At 46.9% G+C, this 21,437-nt stretch overlaps 1 protein-coding gene across 6 annotated transcripts in view; it reads left to right on the plus strand.

The window, feature by feature from the left end:
* Positions 1 to 21,437, plus strand: part of Kif9 (kinesin family member 9) — a 61,909-nt gene that overhangs the window by 21,503 nt on the left and 18,969 nt on the right. For all 6 annotated transcript variants that reach the window (XM_076577156.1, XM_042281750.2, XM_042281751.2 and 3 more), the window contains 7 exons: positions 5,325 to 5,408; positions 5,517 to 5,609; positions 7,698 to 7,845; positions 9,055 to 9,119; positions 16,306 to 16,383; positions 20,501 to 20,569; positions 21,040 to 21,144. In XM_076577156.1, coding sequence (XP_076433271.1) covers positions 5,325 to 5,408; positions 5,517 to 5,609; positions 7,698 to 7,845; positions 9,055 to 9,119; positions 16,306 to 16,383; positions 20,501 to 20,569; positions 21,040 to 21,144 — 642 coding nt within the window. The remainder of the gene's footprint in view (positions 1 to 5,324; positions 5,409 to 5,516; positions 5,610 to 7,697; positions 7,846 to 9,054; positions 9,120 to 16,305; positions 16,384 to 20,500; positions 20,570 to 21,039; positions 21,145 to 21,437) is intronic.

The following is a 21,437-nucleotide window of genomic DNA, read 5'->3' on the forward strand; positions in this document are numbered from 1 at the left end:
AGGAGACAGACAGCTCTATAACAAGTCAATTTCATTGTCTAGGGCAACTGACTTCCAGCGTTAGAATGCAAGCACCCTCAGGACACTAGGAGCTGGATTCCTGCTTCCCTTTGTGTCTGCCCCCATGTTTTCTGTACTTTCTTGCAGTCTCAGGGATTCATTCATGTAAATATTCCTGCCATCCACTTTGGGAGTTTTGCAATAGGAAGGTTTCTCTTTCTGAATAATCGGGTCCTATGGCTTGATATTGTGCAGCAAACCATAGCTGACTTCATGATTTCAATGCTGTGAAAATAACATTTCACCTCACTCTTCCTCATCCTCCAGCTCTTCCATTCTTTTCGAAGACTCTTTGTTGTGAAGAGACACCATGACCATGGCAACTCTTTTTTTTTTTAAGCTGAGGATCAAACTCAGGGCCTTGCACTTGCTAGGCAAGCACTCTACCACTGAGCTAAAACCCCAACTCACAGCAACTCTTATAAAGGAAAACATTTAATTGTGGTGGCAGCTTACAGTTCAGAGGTTCAGTCCATTATCATGGTGGGAAGCAAGGTGTTAGAGCAGGAGCTGAGAGTCTTACATTTTGACTCACAGGCAACAGGCAGTGGTCTGAGACACTGGGCAGTATCTTAATCATAGCAGACTTCAAGACCCGCCCCCACAGTGACATACTTCCTCTAAGAAGGTCATACCTACTTCAACAAGGCCACATCTTCTAATAGTGCCTCTCCCTTTGGGGTCCATTTTCTTTCAAACTACAACACTTTTTTAAAAATTTATTTATTATGTTCTTCTATATATTATGCATACAATGTTCTGCCTGCTTCGAGGCCAGCTTGGTCTAGAGAGCGAGTTTGAGGACAATGTTCTGCCTGCATGTATGCCTGCAGGCCAGAGAGGGTACCAGATCTCATTGTGGGTGGTTGTGAGCCACCATATGGTTCCTGGGAATTGAAATCTGGACCTCTGGAAGAGCAGCCAGTGCTCTTAACCTCTGAGCCATCTCTCCAACCCTCAAAGTACCACACTCTTACATGATGTTCTCTGAGCCTAGTATGTGTGGGGGGCAGGGTTTGACATGTACACCTCATTTAGGCTTGGGCACTCAATAATTACTATTTTCAGAGCTGGAGAGATGGCTCAGAGATTAAGAGCACTGACTGCTCTTCCAGAGGTCCTGAGTTCAATTCCCAGCAACCACATGGTGGCTCATAACCACCTGCAATGAGATCTGGTGCCCTCTTCTGGCCTGCAGTCATATATGCTGTATACATAATAAATAAATAAATCTTTAAAAAAAAATAATTACTGTTTCCAGCACTGTGACCAGTTATGGATCTTTCCATTAGCTACTGTCCATTGCAGAAAGAAGTTTCTCTGGCTAAGGCTGAGAGCAGCACTGATCTATAGGTATAAATATAAATATTTAGAGCCGGGAGGTGGTGGTGCGAGCTTTTATTCCCAGCCCTCAGGAGGCAGAGGCAAGAGGATCTCTGTGAATTCAAGGCCAGCCTGGTCTATAGAGCAAGTTCCAGAACAGCCAGGACTACACAGAAAACCCTATCTCAAAAAACCAACATGTCCATTTAGCAAAATAATGAGTATATGTTGTCACCCCCACCCCAACCAATGTCCTCCCAAGCCATGGACATTTCTCTAGGTTTACAGTACCAGGCATGAATTCTTTTCTATGGAGCAGGCCCCAAATTCAATCAGAAAGTGATTAGTTACTACCATAACCATCATGCCACCATTGTACCAGTGGGCACGTCATGCCTGGCAGGTCAGTATTGTAGCATTCAGTGTTCCCCACTGGGTAAGATCAGTGATGACCCTCCCCACCCCCAGCAGCTTGCATAACATTTCTTGAACAAGGCATTTACCTTTTTTTTTGAACTTGCTTTGTAGACCAGACTGGCCTGGCCTTGAACTCACAGAGATCCACCTCCTCTGCCTCCTGGGTGCTGGGATCAAAGGTGAGGCACTTTCTTAACAACAGTTCCTCAAATATTGATGCCTTTCCGAATCATGTCTTTGCTGAGCTCTGGTGGTACAAGGACAAATAAGAAGCCTAAAGAAGCTCACTGTGGGGCTGGAGAGGTCGGTCATTCGGTGGTTAAGAGCACTGGCTGTTCTTCCAGAGAACCCAGGTTCAATTCCCAGCACCTCAATGGAGGCTAAACTGTGCAATTCCAGTTCCAGGGGATGTGACAGCCCCTTTTGGCCCCTGAAGGCACCAGGCTCACAGGTGACATATAAATAAAACACCCGTACACATAAAATAAGATGATTTTTAAAATAACTACAACAATAAAAGAAGTTCACCATGGGGTTGAAGAGGGAGTGGGAAAGACCCACGATAGCCATAGCATAGCGTGAGCCCTGTTCTAGAATTGGTACCCTAGTGGGTATAGGTCAGGACAGGCCATTCAGCTGAGCCATCTTGCTGACCCATGCGTGGTTTTACTATTGGTACTTTTGTATGACTTTTACCATAGTATGATTTTAGATTCTGCATTTTTCAGTTATTAAAACCTGTCAGTGATGAATAAAAACAAAGCATAATGATGTGTGTGTATGAAAATGCCCCATTAAACCCATCACTTTGTATGCTAACTTAAATATTAATTAAAAAAATATTTGTCAAACTGGATACAATGACTCACACCTGTAACACCAGCACTTGGGAGGCAGAGGCAGAAGGGTCTATTGAGTTTGAAGTCAATCTGGTCTACAGAGTGAGTTCCAGGGTATCCAGAGCTACAGAGTAAGACCCTATCTCCAAAATAAGCAAAGAAATGAACAAGCACATGATTTATCATTATTTTCTTGACTGCCTAGCATTCCTATGTACTATAGATCTCTGATAGTTGGATAGGCAGTTGATTCCAATTCAATGTTCTTGAACATCTTAAGCCTCTTACTTTTTTTGTAAAATGTTTATTTTTATGTTATACTTTTATATCTATGAGTATTTTCCTGCATGTATGTGTATACTACTTGCAGGCAAGACCTACTGAAGTCAGAAGAGGGCTCTGGATCCCTGGAACTGGAGTTAGAGGCAGTTCACCATGTGGGTGCTGGGGATTGAACTTGGGTCCTCTGCAAGAGCAGCAATGCTCTTAACCACTGAGGCATCTCTCTATCTTGATTCTTACCACCATGTCTCACTCTTCAGAAAATGCCAGTTTGTACACTTCACTCCAGATATCATCAGAACGTGAAAATATAGGTCCAAACTCCAGTTTGTTCCCTTTTATTAGTTTTCAAAAGATATTTTCCCAGAAGGCTGTAGATGTAACTGTCTTATTAAATAAGAAACACAGAACCAATGCAAAGAAGAAAGCCAAGAGATCAGAGCTAAGAGCCTTACCCGCCTGCTGCAGCTAGCCTCTTCAGCCAAGAGACCTCTCCGAAAGAGAGCTACTTCCTGTCTGTTTGTCTTTATATAGACTTTCTGTTCTGCCTTCTCATTGGTTGTAAAACCAACCACATGACTGCTTCGTCACTGTCTGTTGTACAGCCCTCCAGGTCTTCTATGTTATTGAGATTAAAGGTGTGTGTCTCCAATGCTGGCTATATCCTTGAACACACAGAGATCTACCTAGCTCTGCCTACCAAGTGCTGGGATTAAAGGCATACACCACCAACGCCCAGCTTTTGCTATGGCTCTAATAGCTCTGATGCCCAGGAAACTTTATTTATTAACATACAATTAAAATCACATTTCAGTACAAATAAAATACCACCATATTTCCCCTTTTCTATTTTAATAAAAAGAAAAAAGGAAAAAGGTTATAACTAACATAATAAAAACTATATACAAAAGTACAATAACTATATACAATATATACAAGTAATAAATACCTAAACAATGTCTAGTCCGTTTGTATTTGACAAATTAAGAGAAAATAATTCCACTATCTATCCTATTTTGGTCAGTCCAAAATGTACCTAATTCTCTTTCTATCCTAACTAGTCTTCAACTCCCTAAGAGACCCAAGAAGGAAATAATATTACATAACAAAAATAAAAACAGGAAGTGCATGCAAGCAACTTCCAAAAAAATTTGTGAGTTGACAGAAACAACCAGCTGCCTGGACAGTCACCTGAGGTTTCTCCGCAGTGTTGGGGCATCATCTTCAGCCTATAGGCTTAGCATATCTGACAGACTCATTTGTGAATTAGGATGTACACAAGGTCAACAGTTCAACCTTACATTGGGTGAGAGCAGTCCATGTACCAGAAACACCTGAATTCCACTAGTGTCCTGTCATGATTCAGGATTTTAAATTCTGGAAATTGTTGATGGTTTTTTAATTCAGCTGTCCATTCTTCTTGGCTGTGTATATATGGCTTCATCTCAGCATCCTGTTCTTCTCCACATCCCTCTATTAAATGCCAGTCTACTATTGAGAGGCATGAGCTTAATTACTCTTCAAGAATAACTGTTTCAGCTACTGTTCCATTGCACATCAGAAGCCATCGGCCCACTGCCTATTCAGCTGCCTTCAAAGAAAAGGGCACTGTACCTTTTCCGGATTGCGAAGGCCACTTCAGGGATGGTGCCATATCGTCCTGGCCTCAGAAGATGCCTTTTGATAAAGCCATAACCACACTTGTTTTGGCAAGAATCAGTAGTCCTTTGTTTCATGTCCTGTCTCTCCTGTTTGTCAGCAGTTGGTTCGAGGATACTTTGTTGTCCAGTGGCTAACTTTTGCCACAGTGAAAGTTAACTCCATATGCAGTTTCTTCAATGCCCATATTTTCTCTGAAGTAGATTGGTACTGCCAGGAGCCGACATGTCTCATAGTCATAACAAAAAAGAAAAATTTTCTAAGTTATTAAAACATTTTAAATGCCATATTCTGTAGATCTCTGAAGGGTTTGAAGATGACCTGTCTATCTAAAATATATCTGCTCAATTTTTAAAACATATCTAATATGACAAGTTCTATTGTAATGTCTAACTACTAACTTTCATTTCTTTATATCCTAATAGTTGGTAATAATAACATTCAAGGATCGGAAAATTGCATTACATTGTTAAATGAATGGTATAAGTACAATTAGAAATATACATATAGCATTTTCTAACAATATCAATTTCAAATTTGTATACAATATAAGTCTCTGTGTTTACTTGGTCGGGTCTGAGTGACTGTGGGACTGGCGGGTGATAGAGATTTGTCCTGACTGTGGGCAAGGCAGGAAAACTCTAGCTACAGAAGGCCCGGCTGATCATAATGATATGAGTATTGGAAAATTACTCAGATACCTTGTTTTCAGTTTTCAAAATGTCGCACATATTTCCTCTTCAGGGAGAGACCAACAGGATCATAGCCTCCCACACAATGAACAAAAATTCATCCAGGTCACACTGCATTTTCACCATCTACATGGAGGTAGGTGCAGGTTCTTTGTCCGGCCTGAGAAGGACTAGTGACTCCTGTGGGTGCCCCCAATCAGAAACTCCTCCCAATGCGTTCTGAATTGTTTGGATGTTTTTGTAGGCCCACTCACGGACCTTATCAGATGAAAAGTATATCACTTCCAAAATCAACTTGGTAGATCTGGCTGGCTCAGAGAGGCTCGGGAAGACAGGGGTAAGTGAGGGTGTGGGATACCCTGTCAACAAGCCATGGGCCTTGTGGGGTAGAGCCTGTGTGTGCCCCCCCAGGCCCTGTGGCGTAGAGCCCATGTGTGCCCCCCCCCAGGCCCCGTGGCATAGAGCCTGTGTGTGCCCTCCTGGGACCTGTGGCATAGAGCCCGTGTGTGCCCCCCCCCAGGTCCTGTGGCGTAGAGCCCGTGTGTACCCCCCCAGGCCCTGTGGGGTAGAGCCCGTGTGTGCCCTCCCAGGCCCTGTGGGGTAGAGCCCGTGTGTGCCCTCCAAGGCCCTGTGGGGTAGAGCCCGTGTGTGCCCCCCCAGGCCCTGTGGGGTAGAGCCCGTGTGTGCCCCCCCCAGGCCCTGTGGGGTAGAGCCCGTGTGTGCCCTCCCAGGCCCTGTGGCGTAGAGCCCGTGTGTGCCCCCCCAGGCCCTGTGGCGTAGAGCCCGTGTGTGCCCCCCCAGGCCCTGTGGCGTAGAGCCCGTGTGTGCCCTCCCAGGCCCTGTGGCGTAGAGCCCGTGTGTGCCCTCCCAGGCCCTGTGGGGTAGAGCCTGTGTGTGCCTATCCCACACTGAATGCCTGAGAACGACCGGGTGGAGTGGATCGCAGCAAGGGAGTCGCTGGAGGTAGAGCAGCAGCTGCAGGGTGTAGTCCGTACTCCATGGGAACTTAGTGTCTATGCTAGAAATGAGGGACCTCACCGCATCACGGGGACCTCACCCGCATCACACAAAGTGAAAGTAAACTGAAGTAAGCTTTTACCTCTGCCAGAGGGAACATTGCTTCATTCAGGTAACAAGTACACCCAGCCAAAAATAAGACAGGTCTTTATCCTAACACAAGAGTGCTGTGTCATTTCTCCATTGGCTGGGGTCTGACCTCACAGACTTTGGTGACTGGTGAAAATTGGTGCAAAGGAATTGGGGGAACGTGTCAGCATCTCTGAGTCATCAAGTTTTGAAAATCCAGCAAAGTCTCTGCATAAACAGTTTTACAAGGTAGGGAGAATGCAGTAGCATCACAGAAGGTTCATTCCTGTGAACGTTTTTGGTTTTTTTTGTTGTTGTTGTTTGTTTTGTTTTGTTTTGTTTTGTTTTTGTTTTTTGTTTTTCGAGACAAGGTTTCTCTGTGTAGCTTTGTGCCTTTCCTGGATCTCACTCTGTAGACCAGGCTGGCCTGGAACTCACAGAGATCCGCCTGCCTCTGCCTCCCAAGTGCTGGGATTAAAGGCGTGTGCCACTACTGCCCGGCCCGAACATTATTTTGATGGGAAAGATTTGGGTTCCTTGTAGTTATCTCTCACCTGTAGTCAGTAATTGCTCAGCAAATGCTCCGCACTGGTATGGTCTCTCTGTATGGATATGAGTATTTACATGCATATTTAATTTCAAACATATTTTAACAAAAAATTTTCACAAGAGCATTTAGAGGAGCATTTGCATTTGTGTGTATTACTATATTTGTGTGAATATTATACTTGCTCAGGTATTTCATGTGCATTTGTATCAGGGTGAGTCTTGGAATGAGTATCATATGATTATTCATGGACGTATTCTTTTTGTTTGTTTGTTTTCTTGTTTTTCAAGACAGGGTTTCTCTGTGTAGCCCTGGCTGTCCTGGAACTCGCTCTGTAGACAAAGCTGGCCTTTTGAACTCAGAGATCCGCCTGCCTCTGCCTCCTGAGTGATGGGATTAAAGGCGTGCGGCACCACTGCCCGGCTTCCTGTGAGGTTTTTATTGTTGTTTGTTTGATTGGTTGGTTTTTCAAGACAGGGTCCCTGGCTGTCCTAGAACTAGCTCTGTAGACCAGACTGGCCTTGAATTCACAAAGATCCTGTCTCTGCCTCTTGAGTGCTGGGATTCAGGGCATGTACCACTACTGCATGGTTCCCTGTGAGTTTTACTATTACCATTATCAGTAGCCCAAGAAGGAAAACACTCCCAACTTGGAGGAAAAGATCCTGGTTCTGGGAAGGAGGCTCCAGCCTGGCTGTAGACTTTTGCATCACTATAAACTAGGAAGGGTAGACAATCTTAATAGGGTAGCCTCCCTCCTCTGTCATGAATGACCGGACATTTTGTTTGCAGTCGGAAGGTAGAGTCCTAAAGGAAGCCACCTACATCAACAAGTCGCTGTCATTCCTGGAGCAGGCCATCATTGCCCTTGGGGACCAGAAGCGGGACCACATCCCTTTCCGGCAGTGCAAGCTCACCCATGCTCTGAAAGACTCCTTAGGTGAGGGTGTGGTTGATCCTCAGAAGTGAGGGTCTGTGTCCTGGGGAGGGCTAGGCCAGGTTCATCTGCCGTTCAGGATCAGAGAATCCCTTTGTCCCAGGGCAATGAAGTTCCTTACAGCTCTTCAGGAATGATGCAGTTAGACACACAGACAAGCCTTCTTCTTGCACTCTTGCTGTTCATGCCTTAGACTAGAGAGTCTCAAGCTTTTGCCTCTGCTGGGAACATTTTCTCCTTCCCCCTTGTCCCTAAAATGATTGACAGAGACCTGTGTGGCCTTGGAGACTCAGAGAAAGGGCCTCTCCTATCATTTCCCTCTTTTCCTTTCTACCTTCCTGGACACAACAGTGGGAGCCACCCTGTCATCCCCACCTGTCTAGGGCTTTGTGTTGGGCCTCGTGACACAGTCCCTGGTTTCTGGTCATCATTCCTGTGATGCCATGAGCACAGCTCTAACTCTCACCTTCCCTCCTGGGCTTTCTCCAGTCTCCAGAGTTGCTGTTCTCTCCTGGTTCCTTTTGTGTACATCTTGTGGTGTCTCTCTATCCTCACCTCTCTGTCTCTTGCCTCCTAGCCTCAGGCAGACTAGGGTTGTCTCTTCTGCCTCTAAGTCAGCATGGACTGTTAAAGGACCATAGTCTGGGAGGCTTAGGTGACCAACTGTTTTTCATGGTTATATAGGCTGGCAAGGCCAAGATCAAGGTGCCAATAGATTCCATTCTTGGCTTGCAGATGGCCACTTCTTTTTATTTGTTTGTTTGTGTTTTGTTTTTTTGGTTTTTGGTTTTTCGGGACAGGGTTTCTCTGTGTAGCTTTGGAGCCTGTCCTGGAACTCACTCTGTAGCCCAGTCTGGCCTCGAACTCACAGAGATCCACCTGCCACTGCCTCCCGAGTGCTGGGATTAAAGGTGTGCGCCACCACTGCCTGGCTGCAGATGGCCACATCTTGTAGAAAGAATGATATGATTTTCTTATCTTACAAAGACAATAACCCCATCATAGGGGCTGTAGATGCAAGACCTCATCTAAATGTAATTACCTCTCAAAGGCCCCCCTCCAGGTACATCAGAGTGGGTGTTTAGAGTTGGAATTATATGAATATTATGGGGATACGAACATTGAGTCCATAACAACTCTGTCAACCCTAAGGGATTCTCTTGTTAGAAAACTTACATGATTGTAGACTGTCCTGTGTTTTGCTTTCTGCAGGGGGAAACTGCAATATGGTCCTTGTGACAAACATCTATGGAGAAGCAGCCCAGTTAGAAGAAACGGTATGTAGAAACAGCCAATGGCTCAGATGGTACACTATCCATGGCATTGTCAGGGACTACAGGCATGAATCTGAGCCACAGTTGCTGAGGGTGACAGAGACTGGGGTCTGAATACCAAGCAATAAACTGTATTAAGGAAGAAGCTAAGGTGTGAGGCAGGCTTAACCTTGTGGGCTTATACAAGGAGGGCGTAGTGAGAGTTTTGTGGAGACAAAGAACATGTTTGGGGGTGCTGCTCTTGTGAGGTGAATAGTTAGTAGAGATGCATCAGAGCCCAATCCAGAAAGAAAAGTCCTGGCCCTAAGTCACTTAGAGTCCTGGGTGGAAGAAACCTCCACCAGAGGCCAGGGAGGGGAAGGGACTTTTTTTATTTCCTGACGCTTAGGTAGGCACTGAAGTGGGTGGCATCAGAAGACTGGCAGCAGGATGCACAGTGTTCTGGTAGAGGTGATGGTGCATTAGAGATTGGCAGCAGGATGCACAGTGTTCTGGTAGAGGTGATGGTGCATTAGAGATTGGCAGCAGGATGCACAGTGTTCTGGTAGAGGTGATGGTGAATCAGAGATTGGCAGCAGGATGCACAGTGTTCTGGTAGAGGTGATGGTACATTAGAGATTGGCAGCAGGATGCACAGTGTTCTGGTAGAGGTGATGGTGCATTAGAGATTGGCAGCAGGATGCACAGTGTTCTGGTAGAGGCGTTGGCAAGGCTGGAAATGAGACTCATGCCAGGGACACTGTGCTGCTCTACAGGTCTAAGAAGGAAAGAGAAAAGTTTCAGGGCCTTGATGGTTCTGGCTATTCTCCTGCACATGGCTGGAGCCATGACAGAGTCTGAAGAGGGCAGAGCGGTGCACACAGAGGTGACACAGAGAGATAGCCCAGTACAGGACACAGGTGGCTTGAGGAGGGGCATCATGAACACGTTAGACAGGATCGGTGTCCGACACAGCAATGTGCATCCACTCCAGGCTGGGCTTCCCTCTCTCCTCTAAAGTACCGTGTCATAAGACAGGTTTGGAAAAGGGTCCCTAGCCATTTTACCACTGTGAATGCTGAAGGCAAGCTTCAGCTATCTGGAGAATTCACTTAGGTGAACTGGGTCATTTCCAGGGATGCTGTGAGGCAAGACATGCCTGTGGGGCCTCCCGTCTGAATGCATTAGGGATTGTCCCAGCACAGGGACAGCACTCTTGCTGCACACTCAGCGCCCTGGGACATGGGAAGCCAAGCCAAAGAGCTCTGGCTGACGTGAGGCAGCACCCCAGGGAAAGGCTTTGGGAACCTCCTGGTCTCATCTCATAACAAAGCACAGTTGAGCCCCAGAGGAGCTATAACAACTTTGACCTCCTGGCTGCCTTATTAAGATAGATACCCTCGAGAACTCTATCCGTGCAGCTTGGGGAGGTCATTGCACATGCTGGGACTTTTTAGTCATGGACTCATTTGGGGGTCACCATATGCCTTTCTGTGATAGGAATACATGATGCCAAATATAGGTGTCAAGGCGGTTAGGTGGCTCTGTAGTAAGCATTCCTATTGTAGTGTTGCTGTAAGAATGTGCCTTAGTTGGGCGGTGATGGCTCACGCCTTTAATCCCAGCACTTGGGAGGCAGAGCCAGGCGGATCTCTGTGAGTTCGAGGCCAGGGATCCAGGACAAGCACCAAGACTACACAGAGAAACCCTGTCTTGAAAAACCACACACACACACACACAAAGAGAGAATATGCTTTAGGGCTGGGTGGCGGTGGCACACGCCTTTAATCCCAGTACTCAGGAGGCAAAGGCAGGTGGATCTCTGTGAGTTTGAGGCCAGCCTGGTCTACAGAGTTCCAACCTGGTCAAAGCTACATAGTGAGACCCCATCTCAAAACAAGCAAAACAAAGCAGAAGAGCCTTGGGGTTAATCAGTTGGCTGTTCCTCTGGACACAATTCAAATATAACTAAAAAGTATACAGAGGAAAGGCAAAAAGTATCTTTAATAAAGTAGAAGGCAATTCTGATCACTAACTATGCCCATATTAATATTCTAGAGACTCAGTGACTATTACTGTTGTTGTTCAGTATTTCGAGCCATGATTGTATATTCTATAAGTGTCTTAATTTCTGAATATCTGTTTTATCTTAATCCTTGTGCTTAAAAATCTATTTAAAAATATCTTTAGTAAACTCCAACTCTACTTCATAACCAAGGAAAAAAAAAGAGGAGAGAGATACCTTCCAGCACAGTTTATGGCCCCTTCTTCCCTCAGCTCCATCCCTGAAGTAGTCCGAGCACAGGAAGCAGCTCTCCTGGCACCTGAGACCTCCAGGGTCTTGTTCCCTCACTGCTCAGCAGCTCTGACCCTGGCCTGAACCACAGACAGGGAAAAAGGGTCTTAGGGGTTTAGAACAAAGGTATATGAGGGATGTGGATGCTAATGAGTCTCTTCCCTAAATGTTTTTTTCTTTTCTTTTTTTTTTTAAATTTTTCGAGACAGGGTTTCTTTGTGTAACAGTCCTAGCTGTCCTGGAACTCACTCTGTAGGCCAGGCTAGCTTTGAACTCACAGAGATCTGCCTGCATCTGCCTCCCGAGCTCTTTTCTAATTATTAAAAAAAAAAATACTTGAAATGTGTTCCTGTCATGCATTGTATTACTTTATGTAATAACAGTAGTGTGTGTGCACACGCGTGCGCGTATGTGTGTGGGGGGCGGGGCGGGGACCAATGCCCTGAAGCAAAAGCAACAGTCATGCTTGGAGCAGGAGTCTGGTTTGGATCCCCACAAAACTAGTGCCTGTAACAACAATTAGGCTTCCTTCTGAGATCTCTCTGTACTGAGCACATCAGAAACCACACCAATGAGTCTCCCAGGAACTCATAAGGCAGGTCCTCCATCCCTGTACAAGGATGTGGTGAGAATTATGTAAGGTCACTCATATGACCACGGCAGAGCTCTTAACCACCAAACTACAACACTGAGGAAGAACCTCAGCAGTCCTTCCTTAGGGCCACTGCAAGGTGACCCATCCCCCTTCCAAGCCTGTTCCTCATCACAGTCACCCACATGATGTGAGGCTCCATTCTCAGGCCTGCCTTGTGCTCCGCCCCTCATCCTACATCTGTGCATTGAGGCTGTTTCCAGGGTGCCTACTCACGTGGCTGCTCTGTTCTACCCAGATCAGAGGGACCCCCAAAAGACTACCATGGAGACCGAATTCCATATGTAAAAGCAAAGAGCCTTTATTTTAAGCTCAGAGCTTGGTCTCTCTCTCTCTGTTGGATGCAGTGGTGAAAGCAGAGAGCTCTGAGCCCAGGCAGGGTAGGGTTTTTATCTAGCAAAGGTTGGGTGAGGGGATTTCTAGGGTTCAGGACCTATTGGCTGACATTTGTCTAGGAGTACCTGTAAAGGGGAAATAGGTGTGTGCTAGGCTCAGGGACATCTGGCCATCTTATCTAACCTTATTTAAGGGTTGGAATGTTTGGGATGTCAGGTAATTCCTCATCCCTGGCCCATCCCTGGATAGTGTCAGCTTATGGCTTTTCCTGGATGGGATGTTGCCTACCAGTAAGCCTGTCATGGCAGCTGTGTGGTCAGGCTGTTTTGCCCCACCCCACCCCATGGTCTCTATCATAATTGTCCTAGAAGGGTCCCCAGAAGTCACTAAGAGACATCGAGTCTGCTTTGGAACAGCTTCTGCTTCTCTTCTTCCTCCTCCTTCCCTCCTCTTCTTTTTCTTGGGAGGCATTTCTTGAGAGGGTCTCATATACTCATGTATGCCAGATGTTTTTGAGCTTTGTGTGCAGCCAGATCCCAATTGGCCAGGCCAGGGTGTCCCACATGTGTAGGGAAACATGGGGGGCAGATGCAGCGGCGGGGGGGGGGGGGGGGGCAGATGCAGCGGCGGGGGGCAGATGCAGCGGCGGGGGGGGGGGGCAGATGCAGTGGCGGGCGGCAGCTCGTGGAACAGTCGCTCACACCCTGGTGCTGCATCCACGTGAAGAGAGTTTATTATAACAGAGAGATGAGAAAGAGGGAGACAGGAAGGAAGAGAAGGGAGGGAGGGAAAGTGGAGGTGTGCACACCTGGGGGAATGGAGAGGGAGAGAGAGAGAGAGAGAGGGAGAAAGAGAGAGAGAGAGAGAGAGGGAGGGAGGGAGGGAGGGAGGGAGGGAGAGAGGAAGGGGAGGGGTTTTTCTTTAAAATGAGGCTTTCACATCAGGATGCAGAGCAACTCCAAGGGGCGGGTCAGAATACTAACAGCCATAAACAACCATGAACTCCTCATCCTCCTGCCTCCACCTCCTAAGTATTGGGATTACAGGCATGCATCACCATGCCTGACCTGTTTTTCTTTTGGACACTGCTAGGGATTGATCCCAGGGCTTCACACATGCTAGACACATAACCCTATCACCAGACTGTATCTCTAGCATGTATCATAATAATAACATATCATTATTTTTATTGTTGTAGGGGGTGCACATGGCCAAAGGACAACTTTCAGGAGCTAGTTCTCTTTTTCCACTGTGAGTTTCAGAGATTGAACTCAGGTCATCAGGATTGTGTGGGGTCCTAGTTTTATTTCTATCAAAGTGATAAAAGACTGGGCATGTTACATGTCTTCTCCTATTGCTATCAACCTTAGTTTTTGAGGTAGATTCTTTCAGTTAACCCCAACACTGGGGTTACAAGCACACATAGCCAATGCCTGGCTTTTATATGGGTTCATGGGATTTGAACTCAGGTCCCTTGCATTCATCACAAGTGCTCTTACCCACTGAGTCATCTCTCCAGCCCCCACCTTCTCTTTTGGGACAGGTTCTCTCATTAACTTGGAGGTAGCCCATTAAGGCTAAGATGGCTGGCCAACCCCAAGGATCTACCTGTCCGTACCTCACCAGCTTTGAGATCAAGCTCATGCCACCACACAGGCTTCTTTACATGCATTCTGCGATCAAACTCAAGTTCTTGGGTCCTCACGTTTGTGTAGTCAAGTACTTTACCAACTGAGCTCTTCTCCCCAGACCCACACACGGCATGGTGGTGCACGCCTTTAATCCCAGCACTCTGGAGATAGAGGCAGGTGCAATTCTATGAGTTTGAGGCCAGCCTGGCCTACATAGAGAGTTCCAGGACAGCCAGGGCTACACATAAAGACCTTGTCTCAAGACAACATACAGAAGAAGGAAATAAAGGAAAAAATTAATTATGAATATGGTTTGCATGTTATTTCTTTTAGACTTTACTAATATAGACCAAGAGAGGTGGATAAAGAAGGGCAGGGTTCCTCCTAGAGGAGGGACACCGTGTCTGTCCCTTCATGTGAAGGAGAACTAGGAAGCATCATGCTGGAAGCTGGTTTCTAGTCGGGCCTTAAAGAGCAGAGAGAGTAGAAAGACAGACAGGATGGGGAGAGGAAGAGTGCCGTAGGCAGGGGTGTAGAGGGCTTTCTAGACTAACAGGAGGAGGAGGAAGAGAGGAAGAGTGCCGGAGGCAGGGGTGTAGACGGCATTCTAGACTAACAGGAGGAGGAGGAGAGGAAGAGTGCCGGAGGCAGGGGTGTAGACGGGGTGGGGGGGTGTAGACGGTCTCATTAAATAAGAAACAGAGCCAAATGCAGAGGTAAAGCCCAGAGATTGAGCAGCAGCCAAGAGCTGAGACCACCTTCCTACTACCCTCTGAGAGAGAGACCTTCTTCCTGTGTCCTGTCCTTTTATTGCCTTTCTGTTCTGCCTTCTCATTGGCTCTAAACCCAATAACATGACTTCCTCGTCACTGCCTGTCTATACAGACCTCCAGGTCTCTATGGTTCGTACTAAGATTAAGGGTTCGGGTCACTGCTTGGCTGTGTCCCTGAACACACAGACTCTGCCTGCCATGGGATTAAGGGCGTGTGCCACCACCGCCGGACTTGTGCTAAATAGCTTGCTCTTAACTCTGATCTCCAGGCAACTTTATTAACATACAAATAAAATCACATTTCAACACAAATAAAATATCACTGTAGGGTGGCTTGAGCATAGGCATCTGGGTGGAAGATGGATAGGTGTGGAATTAGAACAATGTGGGGCTGAGGATGCCCATCAGTAGAGAAAGCCTGAGTAGTAAGCTCAAGGCCCTGGATGTGATCACCAGCACTGTAGAAAGAAGAAAAGAAAAAGAAATAGACCAGTGTGCAGTGCTGTGGTGGTGGTGCATGCCTTTAATCCCAGCATTTGGGAGGCAGAGGCAAGGCGGATCTCTGTGAGTTTGAGACCAGCCTGGACCTAATATCAAGACTCTGTCTCAAAGAAAGAAGGAGAGAGAGGGAGGGAGGGAGCGAGGGAGGGAGGGAGGAAGGAAGGAAGGAAGGAAGGAAGGAAGGAAGGAAGGAAGGGAGGGAGGGAGGGAGGGAGGGAGGGAGGAAGGAAGGAAGGAAGGAAGGAAGGAAGGAAGGAAGGAAGGAAGGAAGGAAGGAAGGAAGGAAGAAAGGGACTAGTGTCTGCATAGTGTACAATATGAGGTCCTGGCTACAGCATATGTCTCTGTCAACTTCCTATTTCTAGTGCTCCACTCTCTACCTTACTGAAGAACTCATTGCCAAGGTCTTGCTTGTTTATTAAGATTTATTTTGTGTTTATTTATGTATATGTGTGTCTATGAATATGTGTATGTGCATGTGAGTGCAGGTACCCATAGAGGACAGAAGAGGGCATCAGATCCCCCATAAAGTTAGAGTAACAGGCAATTGTGAGCCTCTTACATGGGTACTGGAACTGAACTTGGGTCCTCTGGAAGAGCAGCAAGCTCTCTTAACTGCCGAGCCTCCTCTTCAGCCCTATTTATGTATTTTTGATACTGAGTCTAATGTAACTGAAGCTGGCCTCCAAATTTATATGTAACTGAGAATGATCTTAAACTCTTGATCTTTTTGCCTCCACTTCATAAATACATGTGCTACGATGCCTAGTTTCCCCTTTTAATTTTATATTTTGTTGCTAAGAGTTGAGCCCTAGGGCCTTCCACATGCTAATCTATATCACTCATCTACATCCACAGATCCCCAAAATGCCCTTTTGATCAGTGTTCCCTTAAAGAAGTGAATTAATACCAGTTAAAGCCACTTGAAGAGTCTGAAGAGGACATGCCCTATAAGAAGGCTGCTCTTTGGGGTCTCATGTGTATGGTGAATCACCTGACAACTATCTGGTCTGTTTTTCAGCTATCTTCACTGAAGTTTGCCAGCAGGATGAAGTTGGTCACTACTGAGCCTGCCATCAACGAAAAGTATGATGCTGAGGTACTAAGGAGATGGTGGGCAGCTTCCCAACTCTGAGAATGATGTCTCTGTGTTTGCTACCACTCGAGTATCTGGTGGAGGTCGTAAGGGAAGCCAGGCTTGTATGGTTTCCTTCCTGCCTCCACTAAAGATGTGCATGGAACCCTGGATCAATCCTTTTCCTTTCAGGGATAAGCCAGTGTCTTTAAGAGTCCCTGAAGACCCTGCTAGACTGCCACAAAAGTGGAAGGGCTAGATGATCTACCACTCAGTTCCCATGTGTGGCTCCAGGGACTTGGTACCTCAGGATTCCCCATGAGATTTCTTCAGCATTGTCTGAATCAGCATTGTCTCTCAGCATTGCCTTCCTGTCACTATGGAACTCCACCCCTCCACATTTATTTTGTGTATGTGTATGTGTGGGCACGTGTGTGGAGGTCAAAGGACAACTTGCAGGGGTCAGTTTTCGGGAAGATCATGAGTTCAAAGATAGCGTAGGCTCCGTGAGACAGACATAGCCTCAAAAATTAACCCGCAGGTTAGAGAAATGACTCAGTGGTTAAAAGCATTAATTGCTCCTACAGAAGACCTGGATTCCATTCCCAACACCCACATGGCACCACCATCTGTGACTCCAGTTCTGAGGAATCCAATGCCCCCTTCTGTCCTCCCTAGGAACCAGGCATAAACAAACATGGTATACACACACACACACACACACACACACACACACACACACACACACACACAGGCAAAGCACTCACATGCATAAAATAAAAACAAATAAATCATTTTTTAAAAAAGATCAGCCAAAAAGATGCTTATGAAATGATGGTTAATGGAGATGGGCATGTGCATGCTCCCATATTTCTGGCAAAAGGGTTAAACTTTCTAGGTTCTAAACTCTGAAGGATGATGCTGTCATGGAACTAGCCATGGTGTAGCAGGAATGTAGAGCTCAGTTCTGGTTCTTGAGCTCAGTGAGGATTACAAGCCCCTGGCTGACTAAACCCCGTCTATTCTGAGCTCTGATTCTGAGGTGATAGGGTCTGAGTATTTACTCCCTTCCTCCTTTCCTTCTGGTCCCCCCTCCTCCATTTTGTGGTCTCATTATATAACCCAATCTGTCTTCCAATTCCTGATCCTCCTGCCTCAGCTCCTTGTGTGCTGGCATTACAGACTTGGGCCACCACCACCGGATGAGGGGTTGTGTTTTTGAGTTTGCAGCTGCTGCATTTGCTGCTTCTGGCTTGGGCCATCCTTGTTCCTTCCCTCGTTATTTGTGAAGCCTGGGCAAAACTGTCACTTACAGATTCTTCTTGTGCGTATATGTGTGCATTATACATATGCAAATGTGAGTACTGGAGGTCTTGCAGGACCCTGAACTGCGGGGTCTTCTGCTCCAGCTCTTTTTAGGCAGCTTCTCCCCAGGTAGTAAGAGAGGCTGCTACACCTGTCAAGAATTAGGAGGAACAGTTTCCTTGTTCGCAGGATAAGCTGGAGGCTGCTTCCTCTAAGAGGGTCTGCTACTCCACTCACCTTCTGATTGGACCACATGTGTCCCCTGTGACACACTGAACAGTCATTCAGTGGCACTGCCACCATCTCAGCCAGACTTTCTGTATCCGGAACAAAGTGCATTCTCAAGAGTGAGGAGGACCAGATGGCTGAGAACAGCCACCAAAGACAGTCCACACTAGAAGGAGATCTACTTGGGGCTTCCTAAAAGTCTGAGCTGGGATGTGGATTCTGATACAGGCCTTACGTCTCAGACTAAATTGCCACAGAACCACCATGATACCAGGGGCCTGTCAGCAAGCATGCATGGTAACAGGAGAACCTTAGTACCCAGGCGATCTGACTGGATGAGGCTAGATTATAGCAAGCCTGTGGTCTGAGAAGACGTTTGGATCAGTGGTAGACACAGCTGTGGTCACTTGTTTTGGTAGCGGCTCCCTCCAGTGGTCATTTTGTGACAAAGAAAAGCCTGTTCATGGTGAGAAGTCTCAGGGAGAAATTCCTTGTGCATCTTTTACAAAATATATTCAAGTATCAATGTAAGTGATTTGGCAAGTTCTGTTGCTCAAAATCTATCGTTTTCTACTTACTTGAATCTATGAGGTACTCTCTGTATGCGAGGCACTTTCCTTTCTCCTTCTTCCCTCTTCTTCCTCCTTTTTAAAAATTTTGTGACAGTTGCAGTATAGCCCAGGCTAGTCTCTATGCTATGTAGCCAAGGCCCGACCTTGAGCTCTTGACCCTCCTGCCTCCACCTACCAAGTGCTAGAGTTACGTGCATGTACACAGCACCACACTTGACTTTTCCTTCCTTTGTTGTGGTGCTAAGGCTTGACCCCAAGGCTCACACATGCTAAGCTACACCCCAGTCCAAAGAGTGTTCACTGATAAATGGATTTTAAGAGGTGGTGGACCCAGGTGGAGGCAGCAAATCACTGGGGTGCATTTGAAGGGTGTAGCTTGTTCTTGGACCCTTCCTCACTCTCTCTGCTCCCTGGCCACCATGAGGTGAACAGCTTTGCTTCAGCACCCACCCACCCACCTCCACCACATTAAACCTCATTTCTGGCCCAAAGCAATTTGCTCAGAGTTGATTGCTGGTTTTTGAAACAGAGTCTCACTATATAGCCCTGGTTAGCCTGGAAATTGTTATGTAGCCCAGGCTGGCCTTGAACTCACAGAGACCTGCCTGTCTTTGCCACCTGAATGCTGGGATTGAATACATGGACTACTGCACGTGGCTTGCTCAGATATTTTGTTACAGCAACAAAAAGTGACTAACACAGGGATCAAGCCCTTACCACAGGAGCCTTCAGTAGACATTTAAGAGCCAAGCCATGGGAGTCCAGCATGGTAGCACATGACTGTAATCCTAGCACTCAGAGAGCCCGCCCAGAGGATCAGAAGGTCAAGGTCATTCTTGGCCACATGATGGCTTTGTAGCCAGCATGGGCTACATGAGACTCTGTCTCAAATATATGTATATATATAGTGATTTTTTTTTAGAAAGAGCAGTGTGAGGTGGGGAAGAGATTACCATTTTAAATAGAGTGATTATGATACCCCCAATTTGGAAGTGTTTGAATGAAGATTTTCTAGATGTTTGGGATGAACCATGGAAATACAGTAGAGAAAAGTGTCCCTGGGCAGAGGGGATGGGTATGCAGAGGCATAAGTGTACCAGTATGTGGGCAGTGGAGTGGATCAGGGAAGAGCAGTAGGAAAGAGGTAATGGGGGAAGATCATCGAGTCTTATCTCAGGTCACTGTTATTTTACAGAAATCTATAAGGATAACTATAATCCTTGTGACACTGTTTATCATTACAGAAAAGGAGGTAAAGACCTGGGGAGGTGGCTCAGTTGGTAGAGTATAAACTAGGCATGTTGCTGCATACTGTAACGCCAGCATTTGACAAGTCAGAGTAGGAGGATCCGATCTTCAAGATGGTCAGTTACAATGCAAAGCCCGAGGCCAGCCTGAGATACACGAGGGTTTGGTGGATTGAAGTGCTTGTCATCAGCACTGTGGTGGCACCTCAGTTCACTGCCCAGGATCCATGGTAGAAGGCGAAAACTGAGTCCTGCAACTTGTCCTCTTGACCTCCACACATATGCCATGGTCCAGGAAGGGCCATGTCCTGGGAAACTAGGGAAAATTCCTAGAGCTACTGGGAGTTGGATTTGAAGACCTGTAGCCTGTGCTTCCTGTTCTCAGTCTCCCTTGATGAAAGAAGCCATGTTAAGACCAAGCTCATTCCAGCTGGAGAAGGTTCACCAACAAGGATGGAATGTCCTAGACACTGAGAACACACTCTGGATTACCAGGAATAACCAGGATATCTGGGTCCAAATTAAGAAATTGAACATCTAGCTGGGTGTGATGGTGCACACCTTTAGTCCCAGCACTCTGGGGACAGAGGCAGGTGGATCTCTGTGAGTTTGAGGCCAGCCTGGTCTACAGAGTGAGTTCCAGGGAAGGCGCCAAAACTACACAGAGAAACCCTGTCTCCAAAAACAAACAAGCAAACAAAAAAGAAAAAGAAATTGAACGTTTGGTGCGAAGAAGCCAGGTAGTTTTTCTGATGACCCTCTTCCCTACTTCTTATATTTCCCTGGCAGAGAATGGTCAAGAACTTGGAGAAGGAGCTGGCATTGCTTAAGCAGGAACTGGCCATCCATGATAGCCTGGTGAGGGACTGGATGTGGGGGAGGAGGGAAAGCTGCTGGGAGCAGAGAGGGGCAGACAGCACAGTGGGTCAAGGCCAGGGGCTGTGGGGTGGGTTAGGAAGCAGGAAAGGATCAGCAGTAGGCATGGGGGGGCAGGTGGAGTCCTCAGGGGCCTACCTGGGCTTATGGTCATGATTCTGATGGTCCTCAAGGCAGAGACAGCATCTCCCTCCCTACCTTGTGGTTTACTGAGACTTCTGGTTTGGAGCAGCAGGCTTCATGTACAGTCCCCTTCCCCTTTGTCTCTCTGACCCATGCATCTGGCCTGTTTTCAGGCCTTCCCTGCCAGGACCAGGCAGTAAGACAGCCAGCCAGCATAGGCATCAGATTCTCTCCCAGCCCCATACTTGGGCTCTCAGAATGGCCTTTGCTGCTCCTCCTTGGACTCAGGTTCTTGTTGCTTATGTAGCACATGTTCTTCATCCCTCAAGTCCAACCGCACTCTCGTGAATTACGACCCCATGGATGAGATCCAGATTGCTGAAATCAACTCCCAAGTGCGGAGGTACCTGGAGGGGACACTGGACGAGATCGATGTAAGTTGTTCTGCCGTGGGACCACCATGCTCAGCCAGCTTGGACTTCCTGAGTACTGCCATGTATGGAATGGGTGCAGTAGATGGGAACTGGTGTAGACCCTAGCTTCCATGTTTAGGGTTACAAACCTGTGGAGCTGTATACAACGTGCAGTGGGCTGGAACAGTCTTATACCAGAGGCGGTCTTCTATCTCACGGCACAGGCGCAGGTCTTGAAGCAAAGCTGCCCTGACACAATCCCAGGTTCCTCCAGCCGATGACCTGGCTGACTGTTGAGGAGCCTCATCTGTGCA

This window comes from Peromyscus maniculatus, chromosome 7, assembly GCF_049852395.1.
Source record: "Peromyscus maniculatus bairdii isolate BWxNUB_F1_BW_parent chromosome 7, HU_Pman_BW_mat_3.1, whole genome shotgun sequence".
NCBI lineage: Eukaryota > Metazoa > Chordata > Mammalia > Rodentia > Cricetidae > Peromyscus > Peromyscus maniculatus.